Consider the following 18315-nt stretch of genomic DNA (forward strand, 5'->3'; position numbering starts at 1 on the left):
TTTTATTGTCACCTATATGAGCTTTTCCATTTTCACCCGTACCTTTTCTCTTTATGTCGCAGATTTGAGTTTTCCTTATTTTTTTTGGATTTTCTTTTATTCGCGACGTTTTCCTGCACAATTTTCTTCTTTATTCTTTTGTTATTTCTCATAACTCTATAATTACTTATTTTCCAAGTCGTATTTATTAATTTCACGGATAACTTAGAATTGTATCGCTTTTCTCCACTTGGATCATTCTTTATCACCGTTCTTTACCCTTTCTTTTATCTTTTCTCCACTTTTTCCGATGTGTGTGGTCTCCAGGAAAATTTCATACTTCATTTATTATTAATTAATATATAGTTTTCCACACTTCCATGGGAGATATACCTAATTTGACTCTGGGATATCTGTCACTTTTATTGCCTTACTTGATCTCCGCCCCATCTCCTATCTCTTACATACAAGATTTCACATATATCATACGTCTGGACATCTGTTTACGTTCCAAATTTTGGTACTAGACTCGTAAATTTTATTTAATTTCAAACCTATTAATTTTAATTTCTTTTGCTTTATATAAATATCTCATAAGTCCAACGTTAAAGTTAATCGCTTTTCTAATGGTTTATTACCTTAACGTAAATAAAAATCATGTTCGAATTTCGATTGTTTATCCCCTGAAATACACATGAGACTGTCAACCTTTTATCTCATGTCACTTTTTCTGAAGTCTTGTGTAACTCTAATATCTATCTACCCTGATAATCATGTAAAATGCCTACGTTTCCTGAATTTAATCTATCGCTATATGTTTAGTTTTACCGTCTTCTTCTGATACTCAATTTTCAAGTCCCTAGGACCTTTGTAGCAGCTCAAAATCTCTGTATTATCCTTCCATTCGGTCGCCGCACTTTTCTAAAATGTCTATTTTTTTTGCGAGATTTTCATTCAAAATTGATTTACCAATACGTCCGCTTCATCTTAAATTGATAACGATTAGTTTCCATTGTTTCCAACACTCTCACCTCTCTTTAGTACGATTTTTTATCTAACTTGACACCCTATCTCTATCATAAATAATTGCACTACAGTTGAAAATTCTGCCAGTAATTTCCCTAAGTTTTTTCGCCCTCTCTTATACTATTTCGTTTATAATTTTTTTTTCATTGCATTTTTGTGTGTGTGCTTTACAACATGTAAAGGTCCCAAAGCCCTCGATTTCAATGGTTCGATACCTCATAAATGTCTCAGTTATTGTAAACATTCCCAGGATCCGTTCCCTTGAACGTCGATTGTTTACTCTATAGTGCGTTCGCCTCTAATTTCTGTGGGAATGGAAATGTAATCAACTATCTATTTTAATGTCGGTTCCAAAGTTCATTCCTTTGTCTTTCGTAGACACACGCCTTCCCGTTCACTGATTGGTTACTCAAAATTTTATAGCTTTTTGTTCAGATCTATTGGTTGACAAAATTCAATATTTATTTTCAGGCCTAGACAGGGGATTCCTTCCTCGTTTTAGACGATTTTACGACCTCTCTGCTTTCGTCCCAGAACCTCGATTTAATTCCAACTATTACAGGTGTCTACTGCAAACAAACTGAATCAATCTGAACTCAACAGATGTCGCTAGAATGACGGTTTTCATAAATAATTTGCATATTTTTTTGCAGCTATGGTTTATCTGTTTTTTCACTGTGATTTAAGCCTTTCATCACACAGGCTACAGAAAAAAAACATACTTGGCAAGTGGTCAACGGGGAAAGTAAGTTTGGGAACCTCGGATCTAAACGATACATCAAACAGAACAAAACACAGAAAAATAAAAAGATTACGGTCACCACTAGGAATTGAACTCACGATTTCTTGTTATCGCCTGTGTAATATTTTAGGTTAATTTTCATATATTCTATATTTTATGTTTTATAAATCGAGTAAAGCTAGTAAAGTAGATCAATCGCATCTCAGATTAGTCTCAATTGAACGTCAAAAAAAAAGTTACCCTTGAGGACTTTTCGGTGAATGGGAATGGGAAATTAAACTTTTTCAAATGACATCCTGCTAGCGTATACATAGTTTTATTTTCATCTTCTATCTTTGCCTCTCTTAACTTGACTTTCACTTTAATTCGAATCAAATAAAAAACGCCAGACCCAATCTCGTTTATTGGGAATCATCGTAAGATTGCTTAAATGTAAAAATTCAGACAACATTACTAGACCAGTCACTAGAGACAAAAATATATGTTTCTTTGAGTGAGAAGGTGGGCTAAAAGATATATTTTATTTATTTATTTAGAATTTACGGCACAAGTGCCATTTACACACAAAGTTTTTATTTTATTTTTTTACATATACATAGTGCAGTATTAAATGTTGATGAGAAAAATGAAAGATTTAATTAAGTTAAAACATAATAAATAAAATAACAGTAAAGAAAGAAGCAATGAAAATAACCTGTTATATAGTGACCTCACTAAAATAAGTGGCGATAAAATGTGTTATTAGTGCAGCTTTATACTTTACAAGGGGAATATTAAAAGCATCTGCGAATTTAGCATAAAAGTTCCCAAGTTTGAGCAATCTATTTATAACTGAATTATATCCTGAGACTGGTATAATTGTCACAATAATACATACAAGAGGACCTTGATCTAATGGTAGGTACATGAAATTGAATCAACATTAATATGTCAGGGCTATCCAACTGATAATTTATAATTTTGTATAAAAATATAAGATCATAAATTTTTCTTCTATCACTTAACTTAAGCAATTTTAATGAATGTAATAAGAAATCATAATCTACTGTTTCTAAAGGAATTCCAAGTCTAAAATTAATACACCTCACAAATTTGCGTAGGACTCTTCCAATGGTATTAATGTGATTATTAAAGACAGGTGACATATATTTAACTATCTGACGAGGACCCGGAGTTGCTGGGAGTTATCCTTAGGAGATAGACATATACTATCGGGACTTTTCTGTAGGCTTTTTAAAGTTATACAATTCCGTAATACATTATTTTGATGTATCTCATGAGGTTTAGCGAGCGTTAGCAATGTAAGCGCCCAAACATATTTTTTACGACTTGATTACAAAACATCGACTTTTCTCTACATTCTATAAATATAATATGCATGTATTATACATATAAACCTTCCGGGAGAAATTCCCTAAATGATAGTGAAAACTCTATCAAAACGAGCACAGACAGACAAACGCAGATAGCGACTTTATTTTATACTATTTAGAGATTGTATCTTGGTTGGAATATAAAGTATACCCAAGTTTTCGAAATTCGTCCGTGTATTCCTGCGACGGATAGATCGGCTCGGTCACGCAAATTCTATGACTTTCTAACGACATCTTTAAGGCGAAGCTTAGTGCTAAATCATTATTTTGATCAATCTTTATAACGAATTGGTGTACATTATGAATACCAAAAAATATGTTTTAGATAAATTGAAGGTTTTCCTATAGTTTTGTTTGATTAGAATACAAATAAAATAATAAATTAATCAATAAAAAATATAAATGTAAACTACTAAAAAATATTTTTTTTTCAATAGAAATGTAAGAACGCGTAAAGGAAACAACTTAAAAAAAACAGTATTATAGCTAAGATTATCTGTGACAGTTTCACTTGATTTACTTTTTTTCTTTCTCACAAAATTATTTACAAAATAAATAAAAACCGGTTTTGTGCTTGAAATCGAACGTTTCTAGACTCCGTTTGTCAGGCGATTTTAATGCTTATTACCTACAGTATAAGGTATACCAAGAATATACACATTTTTGGCTTGTAGCTTCCTCTCAAAAAATAAAACAGTTAATATGCCAGAGACCTGGAGGGTTAAATATACGCTTTACCTACCCTGTAATACATAATGAATATCTTTGCCGATTCAATAATATTTAGAGCACAGAAATAGATAGAAATTTAGAAAAGAGGATTTTTGCCTTTTAGACGATATATAGCCTTAATCTTAAATCGTCTAATGGATTTTGATGAATTTGGAAGTTATGTGAAAGGCCTTACGATTTTTTTGTTTTAACAATCAAGTAACAAAGACATTTAAATAACTTGAGAGGCGGGTAAGGGTATTGCCGTTCATGGAACCATTAATGGGATAACCAAAACCTCTGTCAGAGGTCACTCCTAGTGTTTGACTACGCTTGTGACTTGGCAGTGTCCAGGTCTTGGAAGCGGATGCGTCTCCCAACCAACTGCATGGATCGGGAGATGTCAATTGAGGAGATGCAGACCCATTGACCTCTCCAGCAAAACTTTCTCAACCATTGCCTTGCACTTGTCATTGCCTTGCACACCAGCGCTTTCTCTTCTTTTTTATGCGACACATCACAAAAGCGCCCCTACAGTACAGTGTAAAGATAGAGGAACTATAACTACATCCGATTGGGCAGCGCTGTGAGGCGGGTTAAGTTAGGGGCAGAAGGAAGGAATTTATTAATGTGGGTCTTGAAAAGGCCCAGATTATACGAGAGAGTTCAAAATAATAAAAAAATATCCTCAACACAGTGACCCTAAAGATGAATTAGGGCCTGAGATTAATTATTTTCCTCAGTGCCTCCTGTGTGAAGTTAATGTAAAAATATCATATTTTGAAAAAAAAACTTGACCATTAGAACCAAAGACATTCAATAGTTTAACGTTTCTAAATGCAACAGAAGCCTCTATGGCTATTTTACCCTAATGAAGGGAAGTAGATGAAATAATGGTATCAGTTTTTGATCCAGATTTTTTTCGGCTTTTCCAGATTTTAAGTATTCACAAAGCGTATGACATTATCTTGGAAGTTTTTTTCCAACGATTCGATGGTGGGATGTTTTGAAAGGAAATTGGATAAAATACACTTTAGGTCTTGGGTCAGTACTCCCATATAAGTAATAGGATTTCGGTCAGTACTCCCATATAAGCAATAGGTTTGAATTAATTCTAATTATAATATGTATAATTACTATAAATAAAAATAATACAATAAAATAGTTCGGCGTCTCTATTTTGTTTTCTCGCAATGTACGTAGAAGTTGAAAAAGTTACTAAGTTGGTCGCTAAATTGATTTATAATAAGAGAATCCCTTTCAATTATTGGTGATCCAGTTTAAAACAGGATTGCAGGCCGTTGTCCTGATAAACTTTTAGTAAAATACGAATATATTATCACGGAAAATAATATTGTATATTATCGGAACACGTGTCGGAGCATGTACTAAGTTTATCAGGAAACCTGTTAATTCATTCGGTTATGGCCTGAAATTCAGTTTTTATCAGATTACCAATTATTTGAAGAGATTCTTAATAAATTTGCAATACTCATTCTTCTCTGTGTGTATTTGTAAAAAAATAATTAATTTACGATGATGCCATTTCTCGAAGAGTTAGGCAGAGGCAACGGATCACCAAACAAATCACTCGGTCTTGGTACACACTTCTTTCGTCTCATACAAACTCTTCTGTTATTCCGCCTCTTGACATGGCCCTACTCAAGTATCTGGTTTACTTGATAGTGCCATGTTTTCCTTGGGCAATCCTACTTCTTTTACCATTCTTCATATATTCTCCTTTTCATAGTTCATTTGCTCTACATGCCCAAAAACATCAATGGGTCGCTTTCTCATAACGCTGACATCAGACTTGCATTATTTTCGAATCTTCATATTACTCATAATAAATGCTAAAAAAACTAAGAATCACGGTCTGAAGCGAAATCAATATTAAAATCTTCATAAAGAAGCATTGCTGGGAACATCATCATTCTTACGGGCACAAATGCAAGACTTGGGTTCGAACTTTGAGAGTAGTGTCATTGTATGAAGTTACTGTATGTAACTGCTGACAAACTGCAAAAGCAGTTTAGCAGGTTTAGATTGTAAAAAAAAATATATATATATATATATATATATATATATATATATATATATAAATATAAATTTAATAAATAAAAAAACTGGGGTTTTATTTAGTTTGGTTCTTTGGTGGGAGGGATTTGAGGGAGGGGGAGGGGGTTGAGAGGGAAACGGAGGCAGGAGTCAAAATAACGGGGAACATTGTCAATAGAGGTGATTTGCAAGGTGCTATTATTTTATTTACTATATTAATGCTTGAATTAATTTTTTTGTTGATTTCTAATGTTTCTAATGCGCACAAATTAAAATATTTATTAATGTTAGAATGTTTAAACTTAGTTTTATCCCGGTTGAAGCTATGGCCTGTCTCTATCAAATGATTAGCGAACTCGGAGAAATTATTATTTTTTAAACATAGTTCGTGTTCCCTAATTCTGGTTTTGAAATTTCTTGTAGTCATACCTACATACTGCGAGTTACAATCATTACACTCTAAAGTGTATATCCCATTTTTATCTAATTTATTTGAAACATCCTTGTTATTAATTAAGTTTTTTTATTTTAGAATTAATGTAAAAAGCTGTCGAAATATTAACTGGTAACATGCGTGATATTTTTAAGGATAAGTCGCCTGTATAAAGAAGTTTTTTTTATGTATTAGATTTTTACTAGATTGAGTGTTATTATCTCCACTATAAATGTACTTTTTAGAAAATATTTTGATTTTTTCTCGCAAGATCGCACATGGTTTTTGGTAGTTTCGTCCTTCTTCTACCAGTTCCATGCCTCACATAAAATACATCACTGTTGGTACTAACACTCTATAGTGGACTGTTGGCTTCGCTATTTGGATAATTTTGTGTCAAGATCAACCGCGTTAAGAATCCATTAATGAAGTAGTCTAATTCCATAATTAAAATATACCCAAATACATATATGTTTTAAACCACTTTAATTTAACTCATCTCAGTTTCAGAATTGCTCTTCATTCATCGTTATGTAAAATCATGTGTTTTTGGTTTGTAAATCAGATCGCTTGGAAAATTTTCGATGCTAAATTAGATAATTAAATATTAGCCTTTGAAAAAATCGAATATTTTTTTATGGCCAAGAAATAATAAAGCATAAAGTTATTTATGGACAGCTTTAAAGTTCAAAATCTCATAATTACGAACCCCTTTTCGGTTACGGTTTTGGTGCAAAATTTAGTTTTTTTAATGATCGTAAAACATTTAAATATTTGTGTTTGAACTTCGCAAAATAATATAAACCACGCATTTGGCGATGTTTTTCTTTGCCTAAATGTAAATTTTTAAATAATTTCAGGAAACCATACAGTCTGCACCAGTCGATAGATTCAAGTTGGATTATAGGAGCCATTTTAGTAGGAATAAAATGTTATCTTCTTAACATATACAAATTCAGCCTGCATTTCTTATAAGTAGTTGACCGACATCGCTAAAAATTTCAAAGTTTGTTCTTATTAGTGCCAGGAGTATTTGGAGTGTTGTTTCAATGGTAGAAGATATATCTCTGCAATGGAATGAGATACGGTGTCGAATTGAAGTCGATGTAAGGTAGTTTTTATAACAATAACATTGTGGTATATACAGGGTTTTCCAATAAGAGGTGTTATTTTGATATTCAAAGAAAAATGCCATTTTTTAATATAAATGATCAAATGTTTATTTCATTATAAAGAAGAAAATATGCCGTTAATAGTGAAAAATAACATCAGTCAAATGACCACCACGACCACGCCTACAGGACCATATCCTTTTCATGAAATTTTCCATAACCAAATCGCAAAGTGGCTGCCTTATGTCCTCGGTAGCCTCATGAATTCCATCTTTGAAGTCTTGAATCGACGTTGGGCTGTTGACGTAGACCTTCTCTTTCAAAGGAAGAAGTCGCAAGATGTTAAATCACAAGATCTCGGTGGCCAATTGTGATCACCTCTTCGAGAGATAACACGGTCCGGAAACTTTTCCCGTAAAAGATCAATGGTTTCGTTGCTTGTGTGGCATGCAGCGCCGTCTTGTTGAAATTAAACATTGTCCAGATCAATACCATCCAATTCCGGCCATAAAAAATCTTTTTATGGCCTAATTAAATACACATAACACCTCTTATTGGAAAACCCTATAGTAGTAAATGGTGTAAGTAGTCGGATAAGAAAAAATGTTATAATAATGGTTGCGATTAAACAAATTAAGCCTAAATGTTAAAAAAAACTTATTACCTTACTTCCGGGAAAAAAGATAAAATAGGTTTGAATATCATTCTTGAAAATGAAAAGCTACAACATGTTCAAGTAACGAAATATTTGTGGTTACTCATAGACCTCTCGTGGAACTCCCATGTTGAGAATGTAAAATCCAAAATTTCCCCGATAACCGGTGTACTCTATCGACTCCAAGGTGTGCTCCCCACATCTCTACAGCGTGTCACATATTATGCTATGATCCACTCCCACCTGAGTTATAAAGTTAGTATCTAAGGCACCATTACCAACAAAAAAAGTTCCGAAATACAAGTTATACAAAATAGAGCCGTACGGAATATATATATAATCTACCATGGACACATGTCAAAGATATATACGCACAGACACAAATACTTCCTTTTACAATTCTGCCAAAGTATAACATCACAACTGCCATTCTACAAATAATTCAACTCTCCTCACACACTAACACTAAACCAGTCTTTAATTCCGACATAAAAACAGAATCACAAAATGAAATACACTTATCGTCATCTACTTACACGACTAAATTTGGAATTAACTCCTTACAATACATTGCACACAAGCAATACAACGCATTACCTAGTAATCTAAAACTTCCGGCAACGAACAAAAAAACTTTGGCAAAAGCTCTTAAAAGCTATTTCCTCAGCAGTTTTATTAATGACTGACACATTATTTCTTTGGAACTCCAAAATAACTTCTGCGTTTATTTATTTTAAGGTATTTATGTTGTCTTGTCTTTAATCTAATGTTGTCTTTCCTGAAATGTATTTTGTAAACTCACTGGGAATAATACATTATAAATTTGTTATCATTTTGTAATGTATTATCTTGTAATAAATAAATAAAATAAATGCATGAAATTAATATTAAATTAGACACTTGTAAACATCGATGTACAAATGGCTAAAATAAATTTCACATATGAACAGACAAAGACACTAAAAACTTTTATTATTTTATTTCGAAAAAAACTCTCACAAACTCCCGCAAATCCATTAAAATCTACGAAACACGTTGATGCTGAATTCTGACCCGATTTTTTCACATAACGCGAAGCCAAAGACAAAGGTTTACCGCTGTTTTTTTGACAGCTGTCAGCTGTTCTAATCTCTATGGTCCTGCGGTCATACGTCTGCCACTGACTTGCTCAAAGCTCTTCCTGCAATGAGTTTTTGACCTCTGATCCTTTGATGTTACTTCGCAGTCCTCCTCACATGTAGAAAATTTAACGGTTATTTTTTAATTTTCATTCAAGCTGAGTGGATTAAATGGGTTTTTTGTGATGCTGGTAATGTTTGTTTTTTATTTGCAAAACCAATTAAAAATATTTAAACATTTATTTTTTTAATGTGAATACTGCACAAGAGTCCCAACAGCTCATAACCGTCTGGAGCAAACGAGACTATGGCATCCTTTAATTGGGATACGTTGTGATTCTGAAGGTTTCGAAGCTAGTGGGGACGGTAAGGAGACGAGGAAGAGGAAGGTGGGGGTCACCAAACACGGATAAAGCCATTTCAAACAATTCTTAACGGTGGTCTTACACCAGGGCGATTCTGAGAATATCTTCCACTCTGGAACGTGCCGCAAGTATACTACATATTATATTTAATGAATTGATTGTATCATAAACTATAATTGTATCACCAAATAAAATTTAATTGCGCACGCCGGGATTTGAACTCACGATCTTCGAATTGCTAGTCGAGAGCCTTACTCCGCGACCACAGAGGCCTTAAACTATGTCTATATAATAAATTCTTCTGGTGTCTTATTGGAGGTTGGCTATCATCAGGCCAATCTTCACTATTCAGCCTAGAACAACGGCACTCAATTGGAACCGCTTGTGTGAAGATTCACACGAGCGAGAAATATAATAATATTAAATACATAAAATTGTTTTTATTCTCTTTTTAAAATGTATATAGCAAATTTCTTAGGATTAATCTTGATAAGTAAAGTCAGATTTGGTGCTTTTCAATTAAATATTCTACAATTATAGTACTCCGTGATTTTTCACAGATCTGCGCTAGTCAGAGTCTAGCAATTTGAAGTGGAAACAACTAACCACTACAGCAAACAACAACCTAAACCAGCTCAAAACAATCTACTATGCACTTTGTCAATCTTTAATAGAGTATGGTAGCAAAGCACGGGGAGGAGCAAACGCTGCCGCTTTTGATCCAATCTTCAAAGCTCAGAAACTTATTATAAAGATCTGTGTTATAGACATCAGGCAACATTGTGCCAAGGTTGCCTAATGTAGGTATACTAGCATACCTCTTCAAGCACAAAACTGCTTTTGACAATGTCCAAACTGCTCGTGATACTAGAACCAAAGGACATAATCTCTTACTTCTTCAATTTTTTTGACATATAAAACAGACATCAAGTCTTTGATCATAAGCCAAGACAGATCTAAGATTAAAAAATGATAAAAAACACTTTCTAAGTATGTGCTCCAACTAGATGCTGATTGACCTCTGTCATTTAATTTAATGAAATATTGTTATACAGGGTGTATCGGCACGTACCCGACAAACTTTAACCAGCTATTCCTTAGCATATTTGGAGTAAAAAATCTTATGTGCACTTTGCTGTCCGGTAACGTTTTTTTTTTAATAAAAAATTTATAATTCATATTTTCACCACATGTCACCACTGTTTTATCCTTTGATAAAGTTTTAAAACCCATCTGGCAAATATTTTATTCGAATTCCGTTGAATAATGCACGTGTGTACCTATATTGGCGCACGTTTACAGTCACAACGAAATAGCACGGCACCATTCGTCTCATTTTTAACTATTATTATTTAGTGTGTGCGAAAGAGCGAAGACGCTTTTTGACACACTTGCTTATAACAGCTGTTTAACACGAAACGCAATGCCAATGACAGTGATGTAGTGTGGAAATTTTAAATTTTTTTGTTTTTAATTGAAAAAAAAATGCTACCGGACAGCAAAGTGCCCATAACATTTTTTACTCCAAATGTGCTAAGGAATAGCTGGTTAAAGTTTGTCGGGTTAGTGCCGATACACCCTGTATATGTTATCTTAGGTTATACTGCTTATACTAACTTCCATTTATTATTTCAGTAACTATTTTATCTTAACTTTTCAATTTACTTTTATAATATTGCTATCCCTGTAGGATAACCTACACTTTCTATTATATCTTCACGGTTTAAAATGTATACAACTTTATAAATTATATTTTAGTTATAGATATGCATGTATCAAATAATATGTAAGTACTCATCTATGTATCCAATACGTTTGTCTCGACACAGGTTTATCCTAGTGAGACAGATATCGAAAAACTGTAGATCCCACAATGTAAGACTTAAGTAAAAAAACTGAAAAAAACGCCCGCTTCATAAGTCAAATTCATTTATGCATGTTCAGAGATATAATATCCACTTGAGAGGGTGGATCACCAAACAACCAGCTTGCGTATAGTGTAACACAACCACAACTTCATGTTGGTAGCCTTCATATCATTAAGGTTTTTGATTTCCTCATCTTCGAGTTGGTAGTGTTTATCTTATTGTTTCTTGATTTCCTCGTCTGTGTTAGTAGACTTCATCTTAACGTGTGTTGATTTCCTCATATTTATGTTGGTCGACTGCTTGTTCTATTGATGTTACTTCACAATTTGTATTTGGTTTACACTACGCATTCTACATATTTTAATGCACGGAAAAAGTAGTTCAACCGTACGGAATAGTATATATAAAAATAACAGTGGTCCTACCTGTCGTCCATGCGGCAATCCCCGTCTCTGGCGCGGCAGGCCGACTTGAAGGTGTCAAACAAGGCGGCGCACGATTTCTCTCCGTGACACACGTTCAGGGCGTAGTTGCACGTGGGCAGGGCCTCCACTGGGTAGGGGTCTTTCTCTGAAACAATAAGGAATAATCCAAATCAACGAATAGTACCTACATCAGTACGGATGATTAAAAAACCAAAGTGCATCATGCCCAAAATTGAATGAAATACAAATGTTAAAGTACCTAAATTGAAAATCCCACGGTGAAAATATACGCAGCAAATTTAAAAAAACTAATCTATTTTTTCAAAACAATAAGAAACATTTTAGATCACTGTCGAAAGTACATACATTGGCCGACGTTCTTATTCTTGAGTCCCGTCGAAGGTACAAACTTATATACGTCAAACGTCAAAAGTCATTCCACTCGCTGTTCGAGTGGAATGACTTGGTCGAGAATCGAGGCTCAGGTAACTAAATACTAGTAATGGAAATGACTTTTATCTCTAAATAGTATAAAACAAAGTAACTATCCGCGTCTGTTTGTTTATGCAATTAGTTATTCTAAATTATGCAATGGAGTTTGATAGGGTTTTCAATATCATTTAGAAAATTTCTTCCGGAAGGTTTATATATATATTTTTTTATGTATTATATTTATTGAAAGCAGAGAAAAGTCGAACATTGCCGGGTGCACGTCAGTTAGTTAAAAATAAAAAAAATTCAATTCAAAGACCCTACATAAATTATAACCCTTTACAATGCCTCAATTAGAAGTTAACTGGAATATGGAAGCACTATTTGGATTTGACTTTCTTGGAAATATGAAAACATTGTAAAATCGGAAAAAATGCCAAGACCGTTATCTTTCAAAGTGATCTAAGTTGAATACTAAAGATTAATACGCTTAAAATTGACCGATCTAATATGTTTACACGAAATAATTCATGGCCATCTTGATACTGTATTATGTCTTAGCAATATTGAAATAAATGTTTCACAATTACCATTGTTTAGGACGCCATTGTGTGCTGCAGTAGACATTTTCGTCGATAATTTATACGGTAGGATAAAATGTTCAGCATCAATAATATATTTATGCTTTTTAAAGAGACCTGAAATGGCTTCACAATTGTCGCTTTGGAAGAATATACAGTTGATTAAAGAGAAGAAAATTTTAATTAATCAAAAAAGGTCAAAACGATATTCAATAAAATAAAAGAATGTAAATGATAATTATTACGGCTCAAATTTAATATTTTACAAATTAAAGAAATGTCACTGTCAAAGTTTTAATTATAAGAAGAAGAAAATATGGTAATTTAGTCGATTATGAAAAATTGCCATCCGGAAACAAACCGGATAATTTATGTAATTACATTATTATCACTTTTCCTTTCTACCTCTTTTCTGTAAGGTTCGTTATTCATTCTTGGCAATTTGGCATTAGAGGTATTTTATTTCAAATTGTGAACAATTTCTGTAACAAATTCTAAATTTTGACTTATTTTATAAATAATATCGTTATTCTACAAATAAAATCAAACAAAAAAAACACGATAAACTTAAGACTAAACTAAACATTAACGCAGTATATATGTATAGAAGCTTTAGAAATAAAGACATGTGTGTTCATTCTCAAAATGTCCGGGTGTGAAGATGCAAACAATTTAAAATTTATTTGAATTTTTTCAAACATTTAAAAATATTAGTAGACCCCTCAATGTGTCGCTATTGCTTATGTCTTCCTCGGGTATCCCCGACTTTTTCTACACTACACTTCTTGTAGTGGTGTCTCGCGACTTTTGGGTGTGATAGTACGGAGTTTGAAAATTCGATATTACAGTCGATGCTTAGTCCAAAACGATTATTTTTTTTTTTTGAAATTTGGATTTTTTGTATGAGGATTTTCAGGAAATTCCAGTTTAATCGTGCACCGCACGGATTTCCTGAAAATCTTCATAGAAAAAATCGAATTAAACAAAAAAAACACATTTTCAGCTACAACAACATCAATAATGCCATTTTTCGTCATATTAACAATTTAGTACACTGGAAACATGAAATCCACATTACTTTAACTACATTAAATCATCTTTAATTCAACTCCGTCTCTCGTTCCGGTGCAGAGATATTGGGTTGAAATCCTCAGGCCTCCCCGACTTCTACCATTAACACCACTCTCTAAACACTCTTGGCACTAATAAAAACAAAGTTTTATTAAGAAATTTTCAGCGATATTTATTTTTATTTATTTTTTTATTTTTATTATTATTTTTTTTTATTAGTAAAAAAAAGATACACGAATTACATAATATAACAATGACATAATATAATTACACAATATAAAACAGTTATTAATTACATAATATTAGTATTTGATGTACCCCCATAAATAAGCAGGGCTTGTGTGTATGGGGGTGTTGTTATATTGGTTTATATTTGATATAATTCAGTTTAACTGTTCGGAATACTTTTTAAGGTGGCTTTTGAATTCGTTTATATTTGCATTCATGTTTCTAATTTTTTACTGGTAATGAGTTAAAAAAATTAACTCCGAGATATTCATGGTTGAACTGTCCTATTGTTTTTTTACATTTAGGAGTAGGAAGTATTGACGTTTGTCTAAGATTTCTGTTATTTTTAAAGGGTGCAATTTTATTTTGAATATAGTTTTTATAAATTTGTAATGTTGCATGGTAGAAGTATAATGCACTTAATTTTCTGACCTTAAATTGTTTGAATAAAAGTTCGGACGAATATGAATAGGGTTTTTTTTAATATGGTTTTTATTATTAGTTTTTGTGATATGTAAATTGTTTGAGTTTGATTTTTATATGTACCGCCCCAGCCTATAATGCCGTATTGTATAATTGATTGACAGAAAGCGAAGTATGTGGTTCTAAGTAATTTTTTCAGGTTTTCATCGGTCAACTACTTTTCGAGTTTCGAGTTACTCACACATACGCAGCCTGAATTTTTATACCGTTGATCGTTCTACGGGTAGAAAGTAGCAGTAGTTTTAGATTAGACGGTAATGTTTTGTAGCAGATAATATCTATATTAATCACAGGTTGTCTCAACTTGTATTGAACATATCTAAGAAAACTCATTTGTACTTTCTCCAAGCGGTGTATGTTACATGTGAAAATAGGAGACCATACAGGAGATGCATACTCTAGCTGTCTTGGTAAAGGAGTTTCATTGATATAGAGGGATGTTCCAAATTAAAGACAGTTTCTAAGTAACGCTTTCATATTTACTTTCATCCTTTCTTTGCCAGTTCCATGCCTCACTGCTATACATCAGGGTAGGTACCAGCACTCCATTGTGGACTATTAACTTCGCTTCTTTGGAAAAATTTTGTTAGCGCCAACTGCGTTCAGTCCTCCATTAATGGAGTTACCTTTTGCATTTACCCTTCTTTCAATATCTCTGTCAGCCTTCCCATCTCTCTAGAACATACTTCCTAATTCTGTTTGTTCTTAAACAATGCGTTTACATTTTAAAATAATATCGCCTATTTTAGCCGTCTGACTTAAATGTGTCTACTATTTAATAAGATAGAGTGGGCTGAAGTAGACGTTTTCGTCGATAATTTATACGGAATTTGAGTAATTTTTTATAATTTATAATTTTAAATTATTTTGTTTTGAATCTTTATTTAGATGTATGCAAATTAATGTATCCTAGGTCTGAGTAGATTTTTTAATTGCGACAGGTAAAAATAGATTTTTTTATATACAGCGCCATCTTTTGGACTTTAAAGCAACACGCGCTATAGTTTATCTATCTGCTCATACTGATTGAGTCACAGCAAAACGTGCTGGGGTACAGGGTACAGATAGTAAGTAAATAAATTTTAAATATTTCTAATTTATTATTAAAATACATCAAATATCCAAAACCCACGCAAATTTCAAATAAGTTTACTATTTTTTGCAAGTCATTTGGATATCATTTTGAGACGGTGCGGTAGAGGAAAGATAAGTGTAGATTACTCCGACTGTGAGACGTAGATTCTGCGACAGGAATGGGATGTTTTAATTATATGCCGGAAGTGGCAGGTGACAGTCGCCGCGACCGTTGGCAGGAAACGGATATTGTTATTCCCGCCTGTCACATGATACAAGATGGCCGCTCGCTCCGTTTTTTGCGCAAAATTGTGACAGCTCGAAAAACAATTAATATTATTCATTAGACTCTGTTCATTTAGTTTGAAAAGTAACCTGAGCTGATTGGATTGATGAAACTTTAACCACTGGCACATATTTTAAATTTGTTTTCATGAAAATTCCAATGGCCTGATGATAAGTTTTATTGCAATTCCTGTAATGATACTGGTAATTTTTTTTTGCAATGCTATTTGAGTTCGACATATAAAATCAGGTTTTATGTGTAGAGCCATCTAAAGGAATGCCATAAAAATGTATGAGCCTTTAAATGTTGCACACAATCATCTAACAAAATGAAAGAGGCAAAAAATTAATAATAAAAAAAATTAAATGTTGCACAAAATTAATTAAACAAAATAATGTCAAAGAAAAGTTTTTTGTGTAAGTCACAGTTATTATAATAGTGAAAGTAAAATTAGTTCAGTAAGGCAGTTGTACGTAATACAGGCTCTCTGTAAATGATGTCAGTAAGGCAGTTGTACATAATACACGCTCTCTGTAAATTATGTCAGTAAGGCAGTTGTACATAACACAGGCTCTAAGTAAATTATGTCAGCAAGGCAGTTGTACATAATACAGGCTCTCTGTAAATGATGTCAGTAAGGCAGTTGTACATAATACAGGCTCTCTGCAAATGATGTCAGTGAGGCAGTTGTACAGAATACAGGCTCTCTGTAAATTATGTCAGTAAGGCAGTTGTACATAATACAGGCTCTCTGTAAATTATGTCAGTAAGGCAGTTGTACATAATACAGGCTCTCTGTAAATGATGTCAGTAAGGCAGTTGTACATAATAAAGGCTCTCTCTAAATGATGTCAGTAAGGCAGTTGTACATAATACAGGCTCTCTGTAAATGATGTCAGTAAGGCAGTTGTACATAATACAGGCTCTCTGTAAATGATGTCAGTAAGGCAGTTGTACATAATACAGGCTCTCTGTAAATGATGTCAGTAAGGCAGTTGTACATAATACAGGCTCTCTGTAAATGATGTCAGTGAGGCATTTGTACAGAATACAGGCTCTCTGTAAATGATGTCAGTAAGGCAGTTGTACATAATACACGCTCTCTGTAAATTATGTCAGTAAGGCAGTTGTACATAACACAGGCTCTAAGTAAATTATGTCAGCAAGGCAGTTGTACATAATACAGGCTCTCTGTAAATGATGTCAGTAAGGCAGTTGTACATAATACAGGCTCTCTGCAAATGATGTCAGTGAGGCAGTTGTACAGAATACAGGCTCTCTGTAAATTATGTCAGTAAGGCAGTTGTACATAATACAGGCTCTCTGTAAATTATGTCAGTAAGGCAGTTGTACATAATACAGGCTCTCTGTAAATGATGTCAGTAAGGCAGTTGTACATAATACAGGCTCTCTGTAAATTATATCAGTAAGGCAGTTGTACATAATACAGGCTCTCTCTAAATGATGCCAGTAAGGCAGTTGTACATAATACAGGCTCTATGTAAATTATGTCAGTAAGGCAGTTGTACATAATACAGGCTCTCTGTAAATTATGTCAGTAATGCAGTTGTACAGAATACAGGCTCTCTGTAAATTATGTCAGTAAGGCAGTTGTACATAATACAGGCTCTCTGTAAATTATGTCAGTAAGGCAGTTGTACATAATACAGGCTCTCTGTAAATGATGTCAGTAAGGCAGTTGTACATAATACAGGCTCTCTGTAAATGATGTCAGTAAGGCAGTTGTTTATAATACAGGCTCTCTGTAAATGATGTCAGTAAGGCAGTTGTACATAATACAGGCTCTCTGTAAATGATGTCAGTAAGGCAGTTGTACATAATACAGGCTCTCTGTAAATGATGTCAGTAAGGCAGTTGTTCATAATACAGGCTCTCTGTAAATGATGTCAGTAAGGCAGTTGTACATAATACAGGCTCTCTCTAAATTATGTCAGTAAGGCAGTTGAACATAATACAGGCTCTCTGTAAATTATGTCAGTAAGGCAGTTGTACATAATACAGGCTCTCTGTAAATGATGTCAGTAAGGCAGTTGTACATAATACAGGCTCTCTGTAAATGATGTCAGTAAGGCAGTTGTACATAATACAGGCTCTCTGTAAATTATGTCAGTAAGGCAGTTGTACATAATACAGGCTCTCTGTAAATGATGTCAGTAAGGCAGTTGTACATAATACAGGCTCTCTGTAAATGATGTCAGTAAGGCAGTTGTACATAATACAGGCTCTCTGTAAATTATGTCAGTAAGGCAGTTGTACAGAATACAGGCTCTCTGT

The 18315-nt window shown here is 33.4% G+C and overlaps 1 protein-coding gene across 1 annotated transcript in view; it reads right to left on the reverse strand.

Annotated features, from left to right (window-relative positions):
- The window catches only part of Gfrl (Glial cell line-derived neurotrophic family receptor-like), a 116491-nt gene that overhangs the window by 70139 nt on the left and 28037 nt on the right, over window positions 1-18315 (reverse strand). The window contains exon 4 of the mRNA XM_089649110.1: window positions 11866-12010. Coding sequence (XP_089505236.1) covers window positions 11866-12010 — 145 coding nt within the window. The remainder of the gene's footprint in view (window positions 1-11865; window positions 12011-18315) is intronic.

Source organism: Hesperophylax consimilis, chromosome 29 (genome assembly GCF_061612785.1).
Source record: "Hesperophylax consimilis isolate HC1 chromosome 29, BYU_Hcon_1.0, whole genome shotgun sequence".
Classification (NCBI taxonomy): Eukaryota; Metazoa; Arthropoda; class Insecta; order Trichoptera; family Limnephilidae; genus Hesperophylax; species Hesperophylax consimilis.